This window comes from Castor canadensis, chromosome 5 (genome assembly GCF_047511655.1).
Source record: "Castor canadensis chromosome 5, mCasCan1.hap1v2, whole genome shotgun sequence".
NCBI lineage: Eukaryota > Metazoa > Chordata > Mammalia > Rodentia > Castoridae > Castor > Castor canadensis.
In genome coordinates, this window is record NC_133390.1 from 54,571,294 (window position 1) to 54,586,942 (window position 15,649).

Consider the following 15,649-nt stretch of genomic DNA (forward strand, 5'->3'; position numbering starts at 1 on the left):
GTGCCGCAATAAACATGGGTGTGCAGGTGCCTCTGGAGTAACCTGTGTCACAGTCTTTTCGGTATATCCCCAAGAGTGGTATTGCTGGATCAAATGGTAGGTCAATGTTTAGCTTTTTAAGTAGCCTCCAGATTATTTTCCAGAGTGGTTTATACTAGTTTGCATTCCCACCAGCAGTGTACAAGGGTTCCTTTTCCCCGCATCCTTACCAACACCTGTTGTTGGTGGTGTTGCTAATGATGGCTATTGTAACAGGGGTGAGGTGGAATCTTAGTGTGGTTTTAATTTGCATTTCCTTTATTGCTAGAGATGGTGAGCATTTTTTCATGTGTTTTTGTAGTCTTTATTCGGCTTTTTAGAGCTTTTAATTCAAAGACTGGTGTTTTTGCTTACACTTTTGACTTCATGAAATTCAACTTAAAATTCTTTCTACTTCTATGGGTAGTAGCTAAAATTCTGTGTCAGGTTTTTAATTCTCTGAGCATTTGCTTTCTACTGGGCTCTTTGAAAATTCTCCCACACATATTCAGCTTAAGAATTATCCAAGGAATTTGTTGTTTGTCCCCAAATTTGGAGCAATCACTAATCAGTGACTTTCTCCTGTCTATGATTTTTTTCCCCTTGAATTCTAGCTTTTTCTGTAGCTCTCCCATGCCTCCCAAACTGGGATATAGCCTTGTAGGAAAAGCTGTGCAAAAATTTCCTTCAGTTTCTACCTTCCTTTTGTTACTCTCAAATATAATTAAGTAGTTCATTTATATTTTTCTGACAGTTTATTATTGCTATAAGTGTAAGAGTTCACAAAATAGTTCATTGGACTTTTTTTCATCATTACTAGAACTAAAACTCCTCCTAGCCCATGCTTTATTTCAAGGTTGTGAAATAATTCATGTACTGAAAATGACTTCCTTCTTCCCATATAGGTCAAGGCAAGTTGAAAAAAAGATCAAAAACCAAAATTTCAACCCACATCATAATAGTTACTGTCTTGATTTATTATATCTCTGATTTATTTTTTTAATTTTGTTTTCTAGAATTTGCTTACAGAACATTGACTGGTTTATTTGTCACTCTCTTCTGATTCCAAACAAGTTAAAATTTTCACTCTAGAAGTAACAATGGTAGTTAATAACTAGAGTTTGAAAGAAAAAAGGCAAAGGGAGAAAGAGAGTGAAAAGGGAAGTAGAGATACAATCAGGGGAGTGAGAGAAAGCAGGAAGAAGGAAGGAAGAGGAGAGGAAAAGCTTTGGAGATCTAGTGTTTTTCTCCAGTTGTCACAGTATCTCATTGATTTATAAAGGTTATAATTACTAGATTATATAGTTAATAGCTATTAAAATAATCACAGTACATTTATGTATATAATTTTCAACAGGACTGTTTGAAAAGGCTGAAGTAAAACATCAGTCAAGTTCTGTCATTTAAATGTAGTATTTTCTCTACTTTATCTGTAAAAAAGTGTCTGGGTTTGTATGGACTTCATATTGGTGAACACTAATATCATAAAGAACAAAACAAGGAAATAGATTGAGGTAGAATAAGATAGGTTAGTTTGATATAGTAAAATAAATATATTTTGGAGTCCTACCATATTTTAGCCATTGTATTAAGTTCTATGGGTAAAATATAAATAAAACATGGCCCTTGTTCTCAAAGATCTTACAGTTAAACCAAAGAAATTAGACATTGATCACATTTGCTGCTTCATTGGGTAGATGCTGCAGGGCTGAGCTGAGGTGTCAAAGAGAAAAGCTGAAGTTCTCTGTATTTTAAGACAAAAGAAAAGTATACATGCAGGTTCTTAATCAGAAGCCTGAGTGGACTGTGCCTTAGAAATAGAGGCAAACCAAAGGTGAACTGGATCTTATTAAAACTGTAGCTGAGCCCCATACTACCTTAATCCCTCATTGAATTTAAATGATTAACTTCTCACTTTATCTGTTTAACAAAGGAAGTGGGGTTATGTATACAAAATATTTTATGGAGCTGCTACAGTTTTTTAGTACACAGTGTTAGCAAAATTTAAAAGGATTGGACACACAGATAGTAATAAAATATAATTAAAAATCAAGAGAATAAAATAGAAAAGAGAAGCAAACAACTAGATGGTATGGATATTATGGATAACAGACCAAAAGCTTAAGTATAAATAGTATATTAAAGTAGAAGAAAAGATAGTCAAAGGAGATGAATGCAATAGTGCTTAAAAATATTTTAAAATATGTTAAAATCAAATTTTCCTGGAAGGAACAAAGAACAAGATGCCCATCGCCAGTGAAAGCACTAAATAAATTATGGTATAGCCCTATAATTACATGCCCCATTATATATGAACGTCCCAATGTTAAGGTTGAGTTTAAATAAAAGATATACACCAGTGAGAACTTTGTTAGATTCCACTGATAGATAAATAACACAAGCAGGTAAAATTATTCTGTGAAGAATGAAGTTGTGTTACTTTGGGGAAGCAGGAGTTACAGACATTATTTTAAAGTACCATATTTCTCTAGTTCCCTGACGTGTTTATAGCAGAGAGCAATGGAGGGAGGGAGGAACATAGGGAGGAGAAAAGAAGGAAAGGAAGGATACATCTTAAGCAATATAGTTAGTGTTTACTCCAATTTTTTTCTGGTTGGCTCCCAAATCAAGGAACTTAGACAATTAAGAAAGCCTTATTTCATGTACAGCCACAACAACCCCTAGGGCATTGATTTTCATACTGCAGGTAACAGAATCACCAGGAGGTCTTATTTTATGAGTCTGAGGCCCATTCCCAAGAGTTTGGGTACCTGTAGTTGTGATGTGAAGCCTAAGGATCTGCATTTGTATCATGCTCCCAGAGGATGCTGGTGCTTCTGGTGTAGAGAATACAATTTCAGAACCATCTCATCAGGTTGTTCTAGTTCCACTTGCCCATGTTATTAGAAATATAAGTCTCTACAATCTTGTTTTTGATTTATTTTTGCAAGCAGCATTCACAAACATAGACATAGGGCATTGACTCCACAGGGATACATGCAAAGGACTAGCAAATATTTACCCAGAACAAAAATGCTGACTAATCAAATGATAACAATTACTACTCTTAAAGCAGAGAGAGAGAAAAAAAATAACCAGCTAAATCAATGAATAAACCAAGCACAAGAAAAAATACTAGATTTTTTTCTCTTATCACATATTTAATGCAACATCACTACCAAGATAATGTTTATTAGAATGTGCTGTTATCAGTCAGGGCTCACAGATGGGAAATGGTTTGCCCTAATCAAACCTGTGAAACACTTACTTTTCAGAGTTGCACTAATTTGAGCTTTAAATTTTTAACTCATATGTCAATGTTTATTTAATTCTCGTATAGGACTGCATCAAAACATGTAAACAAGGACCTTGGTAATATGGAGGAAAACAAAAAGTTAGAAGAAAACAATCACAAAACAGAAGCCTAAGAGAGAAGCGGTTGTAGTTGTGCAGGTGAGTAAGCTGAATAAGATTTATAGACATAATTCTCAGGAAGTGTGGAATCTTTTTGGAGATGACAGGGTAAGGCTTCAGTTTCAGTATTTCTCAGTTACAGCTTTCAAACCAGGAACACAGCTTTTCAAAAGGGACTTTGGTGACTCAGACAGTGATCTCAGAAGAATGTAATCTTAAAGGTCTCCTCAGGTCCCCAAAATAATCATTATCCTATAAAAAATAAAAGTCATTTTTGAGCTTTTAACATCCAATTTGTATCTTGTTTTCTAATGCCAAAATTTTTGCTGAATACAAAGAAGCATTATTTTATTGGGTTCACTAAATTCAGGCTATAAATTTATATTTAAAAGCAATTAGAATAAATTTATAAATATAAATATTTTAATCTAAGAATATCATATGATTGTGAGTGTATTGATACAACCATCTCCCAAGTCATTTTAATAAAAAGACTGATAAACTACTGTGTGTGTGTATGTACACAAACACACACACTTTTATACATACTGTATGTATGCTGTGTGCGTATATGTATGCAGGTATCTATGTATGCACATATATCTATATTTGTGTAATGCATATGTCAATGTTGTATATATAGCATATATTTATGTATTAGCTGCATTTGTGTGATTTTAAAGACAATATTGAAAAGGGGTATGTTTCCATGGCCTTGCCACTTGCAACTTGAGCTTTTTGTTTTGTGTTCACTTGAGCCAACCAAACAAGGAGCCATTTGGACTAATTATTTTGAGTGCCCTTGAGAATAACTGTTACTGTTGCATACTAATATGATGTACAAAAGCCCCAACTGCTTTGTACATCAAAGCATAAATAAACCGCACATATTATAAATAAACCACACATCACATTCTGAATGGGTTTCACAGTGAAGATTGGGGGCATGGGAAAGAATTGTATTCAGAAGAATGTACACAGTAAAGAAAAACACAATAATTGAAGTAAGGTCTATTTTTAAAATCTGGAAACCTGGATTTCAAATTGATTGGGTACAAGAGTCAGAGCTGGATTCCTTGTCCCGTCCTGCCTCCCACGGAAGCATTCTCACTGTTTTTCTGTTCTACTTTTAAATTCATTCCTTGATCCTTTGTAAACATAGAATTTTATCTTCTGTTCTCTTCCAAATTGGGTTGAGTACTATCTCCCAGGAAAATTGAATTGGAAGACAAATAGCAAAATCTAAATTGTGATTTGAAGAGATGGATGTATTTTATACTTGAAAAGAAGCGTAATGAAATGTTTTCCCAAAATACTTTATAATCTTATATGAATGAAGCATAAAAAAGAAAGATTTTCAACAATTCCTAAAAATTATATATAGAAGTGATATTGCAGGACTTGGGTTCTAAGTGCAGGGCCATGGAGTTTTGTAAAAGATTCCTCCCATGAAGTAATTCTCATCATTTTTAGTACAAAGCATCTGTTGATGGTGGATAATGATTGCTATGGTTACTTATCTAAATTATGTTTTTTCATCATTTCAGAGAAAAAACCATATAAACCAATTGAAGCATGAACATGGATTGTATTTAAGACATAAACAAAGACATTGACAGCAATTCATGGTTCAAGTATTAAGCAGTTCATTCTACCAAGCTGTCACAGGATTTTAGAGAATTATCTCAAGTAAAACAATGAAATGAAATTATAAAAAAAATAACAAGTTTTGGCAGCCATGATAATAGGTCATATGTTGTGTTTGGTTTGATTTTTTTTTTCTGTAAATGTCTGCACTGAGGATTTCTTTTTTGGTTTGCCTTTTATGTAAATTTTTTACGTAGCTATTTTTATACACTGTAAGCTTTGTTCTGGGAGTTGCTGTTAGTCTGATGTATAATGTAATGTTTTTATTTCAATTGTTTATATGGATAATCTGAGCAGGTACATTTCTGATTCTGATTGCTATCAGTAATGTCCCAGACATTCTCACAAGCACCTAAAACCCAAAGGTGGCAGCTTGTGATCATTGGGGACGCACACATTGCCCTATTCAAAACCTGGTCTTTTTATCACAGAGAGTCTGATTGAGAAGCACTCTCAAGCTGATTCTGCATGAGTGCCACCAGCTGACTCTCAGAAGCAAACCACAGACACATAAGGACACACACGCATGATAATGGTACTCCCAAACTGACAATTTTGCCTTTCTGAAAAAAGACATAACATAGAATTTGGGTAACACTTACCTTTAAAGACACCTGCTAGTAAATTATTTTCTGTCAAAGGGAAAAAACAAAATGTGCGATAGACAGTTTGGAAAAATCATGGATAACATTCTCATTTTCATAAATCACAATGTAAATCACTGTAATTAAAAATTGGTGTTAAATCCTTTGGGTTATCCACTGCCTTAAAATTATACCTATTTACTTTTAAAAAGATATCAGTCAGAATTGGAAATTTTTAACAGTGGTCATTATCAAAAGCGGTGTTATTTTCCACAGAATATAGAATATATATTTTTTTTGTATGTGTTTTTGTTAACTACCCTACAGATATTGAGTGCACCTTGAGATAATTTAGTGTTTTTAACTGGTACATAATTTATCAAGCAGTACATGAAAGTGTAATAATAAAATGTCTATGTATCTTTAGTTACATTCAGATTTGTAACTTTATAAACATGTTTTATGAGTGAGGAACTTTTTAAGGTGGTAGTACAAAGGGAAACATTTCGAAGTAGAGTGGATATTGGCCAATAGCTACTTGTGATTAGACTTTTAAACTTTGCTCTTTCAAGCAGAAGCCTGGTTTCTGGGAGTACACTGCCCAGCCATTTTTGTCCCAGGATTTACGTAACTTTAACTGAAAAAAGAAAAATGAACATTAGATTTCCAGGTATGTTCTTTGAAAGGAAAAGGAAAACTGGTGTTTGTTTTTTAGACTCATGGAATTAAAAAATTACTAAGGCAATGAAAAACTAATTGATGTCAGACAGAGATTGAAGATAATATTTTGCCACTTCTGCATTATTTAGAAACACATGTGATTGTATATTTGTAAACCATATATTGTCTGAGCAATAGTGACTCAGTTTAATAAAAGCTTCATGTAGTGCATTGGTATGAATTAAATGCATAAAATATTGTATTAGACTTGATGCTGTATAAAATATTATGGGGAAAAAAAGAAAATATGTTATTTTGCCTCTAAACTTTGATTTATTAAAGTTTTATTTGGCAGGAAAAAATTGAATCTTGGTCAATATTTAAACCAAAGTGAAAGGGGAAAAAAAACCAAAGTTATTTGTTTTGCATGGCTAAGCCATTCTGTTATCTTTGTAAATACTGTGATTTTTTTTTCTTTTTCTCTTTAGAATTTTGTTAAAGAAATTCTAAAAGTTTTAAATACCTGCTTTCCACAATAAACCATGAACACTAAAATTAGATTATTCCCATACTAATATTTTTTCTTTTTTCTTTTGGTGTGGGACATCAAAGGTTTTAAGTCTTACTCCTAAGATATGTTTGCAGAAAGAAGCAACGTGCAGTAGAAAGACAGGGTTATACTACAATTATGGTTTGGCTTCCACTTGCAATGGTTAACTAAATACAAAGAACCTAGACAGCAGAACATGAGAAACTCAGAGCTCTGGACTGAGGGCAGAAAGATGACAAGGAAGAAAAGCGACAATGTCAATACCATGGAATCAACGCCTGGATAACGAGGAACGCAGACTTGTATAATGGCAACCATATGCACAGGGATACTAGGAAGGAAGGATAATTCAGCCTTCAACTTCTGAGGTTTTGTCTCTCCAGTTACACTCCTTGGCAACAGAAGATAGGTTTTACCAGTTCAAGGTTCACTCCCTCTATGTGATTATAGGAACTGTATGTGGAAATGGATTAACATACCCGTCTATGCCTAAAAGATAATAAAAATGAAATATGTCTTCACATACCTCTCACAGATGTCTGCCTCTTATTTTATCTACAATAGGATGCTTGGGCTTAAAAGGTGATTTTCTTTAATGAAAAATTAAAAAACTCAGTGTGACTGTCTATCCCTCTAGAAGAGGAATACAGAAAAATAAAACTGCTCATGATTTCTTCGTAAGTCAGGAGGCTACCTTACGTGGCCCCAATTTTACCAGTGCCTCCAGCCCTCATTTCACCTGTGATTGCTTCTGTAAAATGTCTGTCTTCGTTGATAGGATTGCACTTGTTGGTGCCCATGTGACTATCCGCAGAGCCTAATTAAGAGGACACTTTCACTCCACTAAGATTATCACTTGGAATTGCTTAGGCATGAGCTTTCATGTTCCCTTCAAAATAAAATAATATAATGCACATGAGAAGTGAAAGTCAATAGCTTTTAGCCCAAGTCAGATGTTAAAGACATTCACACATTACGTAAATCATTAAGAGTTGTAAATAGTACTAAATGTCTCCCACTGTACAGCCCAAAACCTGATGTTTTTCTTTGGAAAAGGTTTTTTTCTTTGTAATGCCCAAGCAATAGAATGTGAGCAGTCATGTATAGAAATGCATGCACATATGCATGAAGATAAACACACACAGTGGGACATTTTATCCCACTTCATTTTCCTGGATGGGAGGTAATAGTATTTGCTTATCAGTAAAGAAATGTTTGAAGGACTACAAAGTGGGAATCAGCTAAGGAACAGAAATATCCATGATACTCTGATGGAAGGCATTCCTAAGTCTGACAAACTTTTGCAAGAGAAGTGCAGCCAATAGTTACAATGAAATTTGTGTAATAAAACCTAGTTGTGTAATCTCTCTACTACCAAGAAAAAAATGAGGAACTCAGTATCATAAAGGTTCAAAATTAGTTACTAAATCCTTCAAGAAACCCTGTATTCTCAGAGAGCAGAGACTGTGGTCTCCAAAAAGCACAGCTTTTGATTAAAAAAATACTAATAATGTCCTTTTAGAAGTTGTCAATACTCAATTTGGACTATTTGGGAGCTAAATAATAAAAATGAAATTTCAAATATCCTCATAAATATTTTCGTTTTGAGTTTTCTTTCCCAGGTAGGCCTGGATAAATGGAGCTTCAATTAGTGGTTTAAATTGATGGTGGCTTGATTCACAAAACATCTGAAAAGTTCACTTCCACAGAAAACAGAAGCTGGAATTGAGAGAGCCCTGTATGATTCTTTGAATTCTTACCAGAAAGGAAACCACATTGTCAGTTGAAATAGGATGTAGTTACTGCTTGAAAATTGATTCACAACACTCTCCCTAGAGTGGCTTGTTAAAGAAATAGAATATGTCTGAGCATTAGAGTCATTCCTTGGAGCTAAACCATAACTGAAAACTCAGTTTACTCTAAAATTTTGGACTTCTACAACTACTAGCAATAACAACTCAGTTCATTTTTCTTAGATTTATTAAAATTGTCCACCACCAACTTTAAAAGTCTTGTATGGAAAGACAAATAGTCACAACTTATTTTTTAATATAAGTTCAAGGGGAGGGACTAATATTTTGAACATTTATAGGTTTACTTAGAATAATCATCTTCCTATAATTTACCTTAATTTAAAATTTTGTTTTCTTATTTAATAATTGTACACAGTTATTTTTGTTCACACTGGTAACAACATCAGGTAAACATATCCATCTCCCACCCATCCCTAAGGGATGAATCTGTCTTCAGAGAAATGTGATTAAGAGTTTGCCTGCAATGGCATGGTTACTCTTCCATTTGTTTGACTTTAATTTTCCCTTAATGTAATAAAATACAGTTTTCAAAATATTAAATATGTACTTTACAATTATCATTACCATAGTCATTATATTTTGATATAGTCATTATATTTCTGATGATAATAGTAATAGTAATGCATGTTATTATTGTTCAAAGAATTGTTCAGATTTAGAAATACTATTGTTTTATGAGGTCCCTGTGACACTGAGGGGTAAAATTTACATTGGTGCCCTCAGCATCACTGTTCAGTGGCTTCTGATATTATTCTGGAGAGAACATAGAGAAGAAGCAGTTTCTGTTGGTTGACCATGCTATTAACCACTTTCATGATTAGAAATAGAGTGTAGACATATGGATGGGCTGCTTCTAGTATCTCCACTAAAAATGACTTTTCCCAGCTTTTTATCCAATGGGGAAATCATATGGTTGCAAGCAAAGTCAAATGGACTTTACCAGAAAAGTTTGCCTTTCATTTCAGAAATTATAGACCAGAGTGGGACAGCCAAGGTTTAGAAACTTGGATGAGGACAGAGGAGCTGCCCAGTTACAATTGGGGTCACCCAGTCAGGTTGAGTTTCACATGTAAATCACATGAGTTTATAACACAGCTATCTGCGAGGCTTTTGTTATAAAATGACTTTGCATGATGAAGTATGCAACAACATCGTCAGCAACAGTCCACACAGTCTTTGACTTTGCCCCTGACTCACGTTTTTTAATTAGAAGAAACTCGCATAGTATATTTCTCTCCCTTTCATCACCCTCTGTGCATGTATCAAATAATATCTGCCCAGATACTTTTTCAAAAAGCATCCAATCCTGGTTTTTCTATGATCGTTGTGTTGCATTAGTTACCATTTCAGTGTCTGTACCCTTTATGATATGATTTTATAGGTCTTCCTTCAGAAGGATCAGAGCATATTTTCCCAAACCTTGGCATAAGGTCAGGCCATGTAATTTACTATAACAAATAAAATCATGTGAAAATGAGAGCTTGTTAGTTTTGAGTGTGGCTTCAGGCCACCTATTACTTTTCTCCTTGCTCTTCTTTACTTCTGTTATCACAATAAGAACACACTACAGCAAATCAGATAATATCAGGGGTGGAGAGACACAGAGCTTTGTTCTGTCACAGGTTAGAGGCCTCAGCTAACTTAGCCTAGAACAGAGTTCCTAACCAACTCAGCCACATGAGAAAATCCAGCCAAGATCTTTTGAGCCCAATCCAGATCAGCTGTCTCAAGATGACCCATGGACACAGGCAGTACATTAACAAATGCTTATTGTTTCAAGCCATTGAGTATTTGGATTGTTGCTAATCAACAATCTTTAACTAGTATACCCCTTCAGGGGCAACTGGTTTTCGTGTTTTGCTTATTAGATCACATAATTTTAAGAACATTCTTTTCACAAAACTTCAGATACATTTTATTAAAGTCCCAATGATTAGTCCTTTTGAGCTTTTGAAATATCTGTTTCCTGACCTTCTGGAACCAATATTCACTACCCACAGACTTCACCCCTCAAGATGCTATTAAATATGCTCTTGTATTAACATTTAAGAATCAGTTGTACTAATTCCAGGTAACTATCATGAGATCTTTCTTAAAAACATATGTTATATACAAGTCTCTTGACAGAGTGGGCTTGATATGTGTTTTGCTTGGCTCTGAACTGCATTTCTCCTTTTTCATTATTTCAAAAGTTTATTGTTGAAGATAAGTTCATATAATTTTTCTCTATATATGCCCACATAATTACATGCCATTCTGTTCCTCAAATTAGAAATTATACTCAGCCTAGATATTTTGCTGACACCACATTCCTCAGTAAATGTCAGTTTCTTAAAAAATATTCTCAGCTCAAAAGGCCTAATTAGGTTTTCAGTAATTCATGTCATTGGTCATTAGAACAATCATACAAATCAGCAAGCGCTCAGATACCTAAGAACTAAATCGAGACGTGAATCTAAAACATCACAGGCCACAATCCTAAAAGAAATCTAAAACGTTTTCTCACTGCTTTCATTAACCTTTTCTTTATGTTTGCACATTTCAGGCACCAGCTCTGTAGACCTATAAAATTGCTCACCAGAAAGGTTCAGTGTAGAGATGGAAATAATGTTTAAATGGCAAACCGTTGTGAAGGAGCTATGAAACATGCCTGCACATGCATAAGCCCTCACTAAATTTTCCTGCCAGCTCTGCAGTGCCCTGAACATCTAGCACATCTTTGAAGTAATAGTGGTGATGCTGTGAGGGGAGAGTAGGGGACTTGGTTTTGATGTGTTCTCAAATGACCCCAGACAGTCTAAAGGGGCAGATGAACTTAGTGGTTTAATGGAAAGGTGTGGCCTGTAGAAATGAGCAGCGTTTGGACTTTTAAATGAACATTACGGATCTACTACTTGTTAGCAGCATACTAAAGCCCTGAGCCTCAGTTACCTCATCTGTAAAATGGCAGCAATAATATTACACGAGAGCCTGTTCTTAAGAATAAAATGTGCACATTGAAGAGAAAATAGCTCTGGGTCTGACTATCAAGTACAGATTAGATTACTGAAAGGTAGGATAATTCCATTCAATAGAAACAGAAGTTCAAAGATGAGAACAGTGAGAAAGATACAGATTTGTTTTTATTTAATTTGAAAATTACAAGAAGTATTTTTTCTCACATTGAGGAAGCAAAGTCTGTGGGAGCTGCTGACTTGCTGGTAGCATCCCCTTGTGCAAGCATTGGCCTAGCTGTTTGTGGTTATTCCTAGAAATGATCTTGATGTCTGGACATGTCTAATTTTAGCTGAAGTCAAGACTGGATTGCAGTCAGATGGTGATGTCAAGGTTTGTCATAGGCAAAGGGATGGCAGTGCTTCCTCCGTCAAAGATACAAAATGTATCTCAGCTCATTGGTCTACTGCAATTAGCCATGTGCACATAGGTGACTCAGGACAGCTAAGATTAATGGAAGGACATTTGGTAGGAAATTGTCCCTTCCAATTTAATCACTTTAGTTACTTGCTTCCTTTGAATTGCAGTCTATTGCAATTACATGACCTGGTATGCTATGTTGGGGGAGAAATTAAATAATTAAATAAGACAGATTTAAATAACCTCCCAAACCAAAAATATTGAATGCATAAGCAAATAAGTATCCCCCAACTTCCTGTTCTTTTCACTCACTCCAACTATAGATAATTGAAGCTATGGAAACAAGAGAAGGATGAGGTAGGATTAGAAAGAGTCATGTTTCACCTCTGTGCTGAAGACTTAGAGCAATATGGAAAAGATCAGCCTTACCTGACAATGAATACTGACTTGTTGATTAGTGTCTTGAACTGGGCACTGATTTGAGGCCATGTTTTATGATTTCATCTCACCATAGAGCTGCTATTATCTATGAGGGGCCCAAATTTCCACCCAGGGATAAGGAACTTAAAAGTAGGACTCTTTCCTGCTCAGGTATCCAGGTACCAAGCCTTTTTTCGACTGAAAATCATTGAGTAGACAATACAACAACCAAAACAATTACTAATTTTGACACATTATGACTGTCACACCTAAATTTAACAAAGGACAAAAGATCATCTGCAGTATGGAGTCCATAAGTGAAAATAGTAGGCAGCCAAAAAATTTGTTATTAGTGGTTTCTTTCTTACCTTTCCTCTCACTTCTCAGCTCTTCAGCAAGTCTTATGCACACACCAAATAGACGATGACACAAATTATCTGATTACCATTACAACTAATGAGATGAGTTTTCTATTATACACATTACAAATTCAAGTTTGTAATCAAATCCATCTTCTCTTGTGTCTTAATGTGTAACTTAGTAAACGGACTTATAGAATCTTGCAGTTACTGCCAATGGTAGTGGATTTGGGGCCATTATCAAGCTAAACCAATGTATAGTCTGATTAGAAAATGCATTATAAGGCAATTCAACCTTTATTGGATCTTTTCAAAATTAAAATAACACATGGTTAAAGTGTCATTTCCTGGAACTTCCTCTGCATCTCAGACAGCTTGTAATTAATATGCACGGACAATCATCTCAAATCCAATGTTCGCTACCACTCACATGTCCCTCCCTTAGAAGATAGCAATTTTAATCTCTTTATCTTTAATTTGATTAATTCAACCTATCATATATGGCTGTGGAGGAACACTGGCAAGTCAAAGTTAGTACAGTGATTCATTAAAATTTAAATTGCTGAGAAATGATATGCTCTTTAACCTGTGATATCAAGCAAAGGAGAAAATACTCTTTTTGCAAGATAATAGATTTTTATTCTTGGTGGTGGGATTGGGGTTCGAACTCGAGGCCTTCTGCTGAAAAATCTATCACTTGGGCCACATCCCAGATCTTTTTCGCTTTAGTTATTTTTCAGACAGGGTCTCACATTTTTCCCCAAGGGAAAAATCCTCCTATATCTTAGATCACAATCCTCCTATATCTATCCTGTGGAGCTGGGATTACAATTGTTGCTTGAAATGGGGTCTAACTAACTTTTTGCCCAGATTGGTAACATCATTTTAGATAGACATTTTTCTTCTTCACCTTGAAGAATGTGCTATTTTATAGAAGGTAATTTCATTTTTTATTTTGAAGAGTAATGCACACATATGCATACATACAATTTATTCATGTAATATGCAAGTAAAGAACTTTTTTAATTCATTTATTCACATGTGCATACATTGTTTGGGTCATTTCTCCCTCCTGGCCCCCGCCCCCACCCTCTCCTCCCTACCCCCCTAGCTTCCAGGCAGAAACTGTTCTGCCTTTTGTGGTACTGGGGTTTGAACTCAGGGCCTCATGTTTGCTAGGCAGGCACTCTGCTATCTGAGCCACTCTACCAGCCCCTGTTCTGCCTTTATCTCAAATTTTGTTGAAGAGAAGACATAAGCATAATAAGAAAGACAAAGCATTTTTGCTAGTGGAGATAAGGATAGCTATACAGAGAGATTCCTAGCATTGCTTCCATGTACAAATGTGTTAAAACACAAATAAAGAACTTTAAGTTCAGAAAATTACTTTCTGAAGAGTCCAAATCAATAGTAAATAAAGATACACTTTTATTTCAACTTTGTTGACTTAGTTGTGATATTTCATTCTAAAATGCCTTTCTTTTTCCCTATTGCTATCCAAATGCTTCTCTTTACTTAAAATCCAGAAATGTGGAATTGTGATCTTTATTTTATTTTTTAATGACTTCCAAACCTCTATAAGAGTGTCTGGATCATAATAGACACTCAGCAAATACATAAAGGCAGAGGAAGGAGGAAGAGGAAATGGGAGGGAAGGAATAGATTGTTACAGGAGAGAGTAATCTAAAAGAATATAATTTGGACAATCTACTAATGATTGTATCCCACATTTTTATGATGTTAGGTAAACCTTTTTAATTCTCATATTTCAGCAACCCTAAAGTCTGCATTTTCTTTCTCCTATGTTAATGTCCTGTGATTGAGATACATATTATACCCAATGACTCCTCATATGTCTGATAGCAGTCATGAAGTGTTGCCATTTAATAAGAAAATATCAAGTTTCAGTATTGAAACTTACAAAACAAAACTTCAGTATTTTGGAGGAAAATCAGAACCCTCTTTTAAACTGAAGGAATACAGACAAGTATAGGAGGAAGTAGAAATCTTCTAATGTACTGAGCATGGGGACAGATAGAATTCAATGGTAAAATCCCTCTGTGTTATTGTCAAGTTGACTGAGGAGCTCAGCATCAGTGGACTCCAATTATATTTTGACCTTTGATGAGACAAAGAGAAATGTTCAGATAAACTTAGATCTTGATGATTATATATTGAAAAATAATGTGGAAAATCCATAAACTGAGTACTGAGGAATTTTAGGAACTATTAGGACAGCATAATCTGCTGATGTTGAATTTATGAACATGAATAGTGACATATGATTAAAACTTAATGTCCAACAAGGTACATTAGTGCACTTGTAGTCCCAGCTACTTAGAAGGCAATGGCAGAAGAATTGCTTGAGCCCAGAGTTTGGAGTCGATCTGAGAAACACAGCAAGACTGTCTCTTAAAAAAAAAAAAATACCAGAGGACCTTTTTTAATAGGTAGGAAAAAGATATTTTGTCCTTTTGACTTGTAATGAACTAATGGGATTTTAATATATATTGTGTGTTGCAATCCATTGTAGTCTCTATTCTCTTTGATACTCAAATTGTCCCATTTAAACCAATAGAAGGGATCCCTTTTCATTTAGTTTCTGTTTCCCTGTGACAGAAGGTCACTGATTTACATAAATTCCTTCTTTCCTATTAGGATAAGATGACCCAGGATCATGTTTTCATTTTCTGTCTAAGGCCTACATGAATCAATTGCTTCATCAAGAGTACTAGAATGGTTTGATGGAAAATTATATTAGAATCCACATGCGTTCTCATTGCTACTGGGATTTTTCTGTGAATACAGTTAGAAGATGTGTTTTTAGGA

General features: G+C 34.8%; 1 protein-coding gene across 3 annotated transcripts in view; it reads left to right on the plus strand.

Moving 5' to 3' along the window:
* Alcam (activated leukocyte cell adhesion molecule) overlaps positions 1-3,471 on the plus strand; it is a 178,358-nt gene extending 174,887 nt beyond the window's left edge. For all 3 annotated transcript variants that reach the window (XM_074073036.1, XM_074073038.1, XM_074073037.1), the window contains one exon: positions 3,359-3,471. In XM_074073036.1, the coding sequence (XP_073929137.1) occupies positions 3,359-3,446 (88 nt within the window). In that variant the 3' untranslated portion in view covers positions 3,447-3,471. The remainder of the gene's footprint in view (positions 1-3,358) is intronic.
* The last annotated feature ends 12,178 nt before the right edge of the window (positions 3,472-15,649 follow it).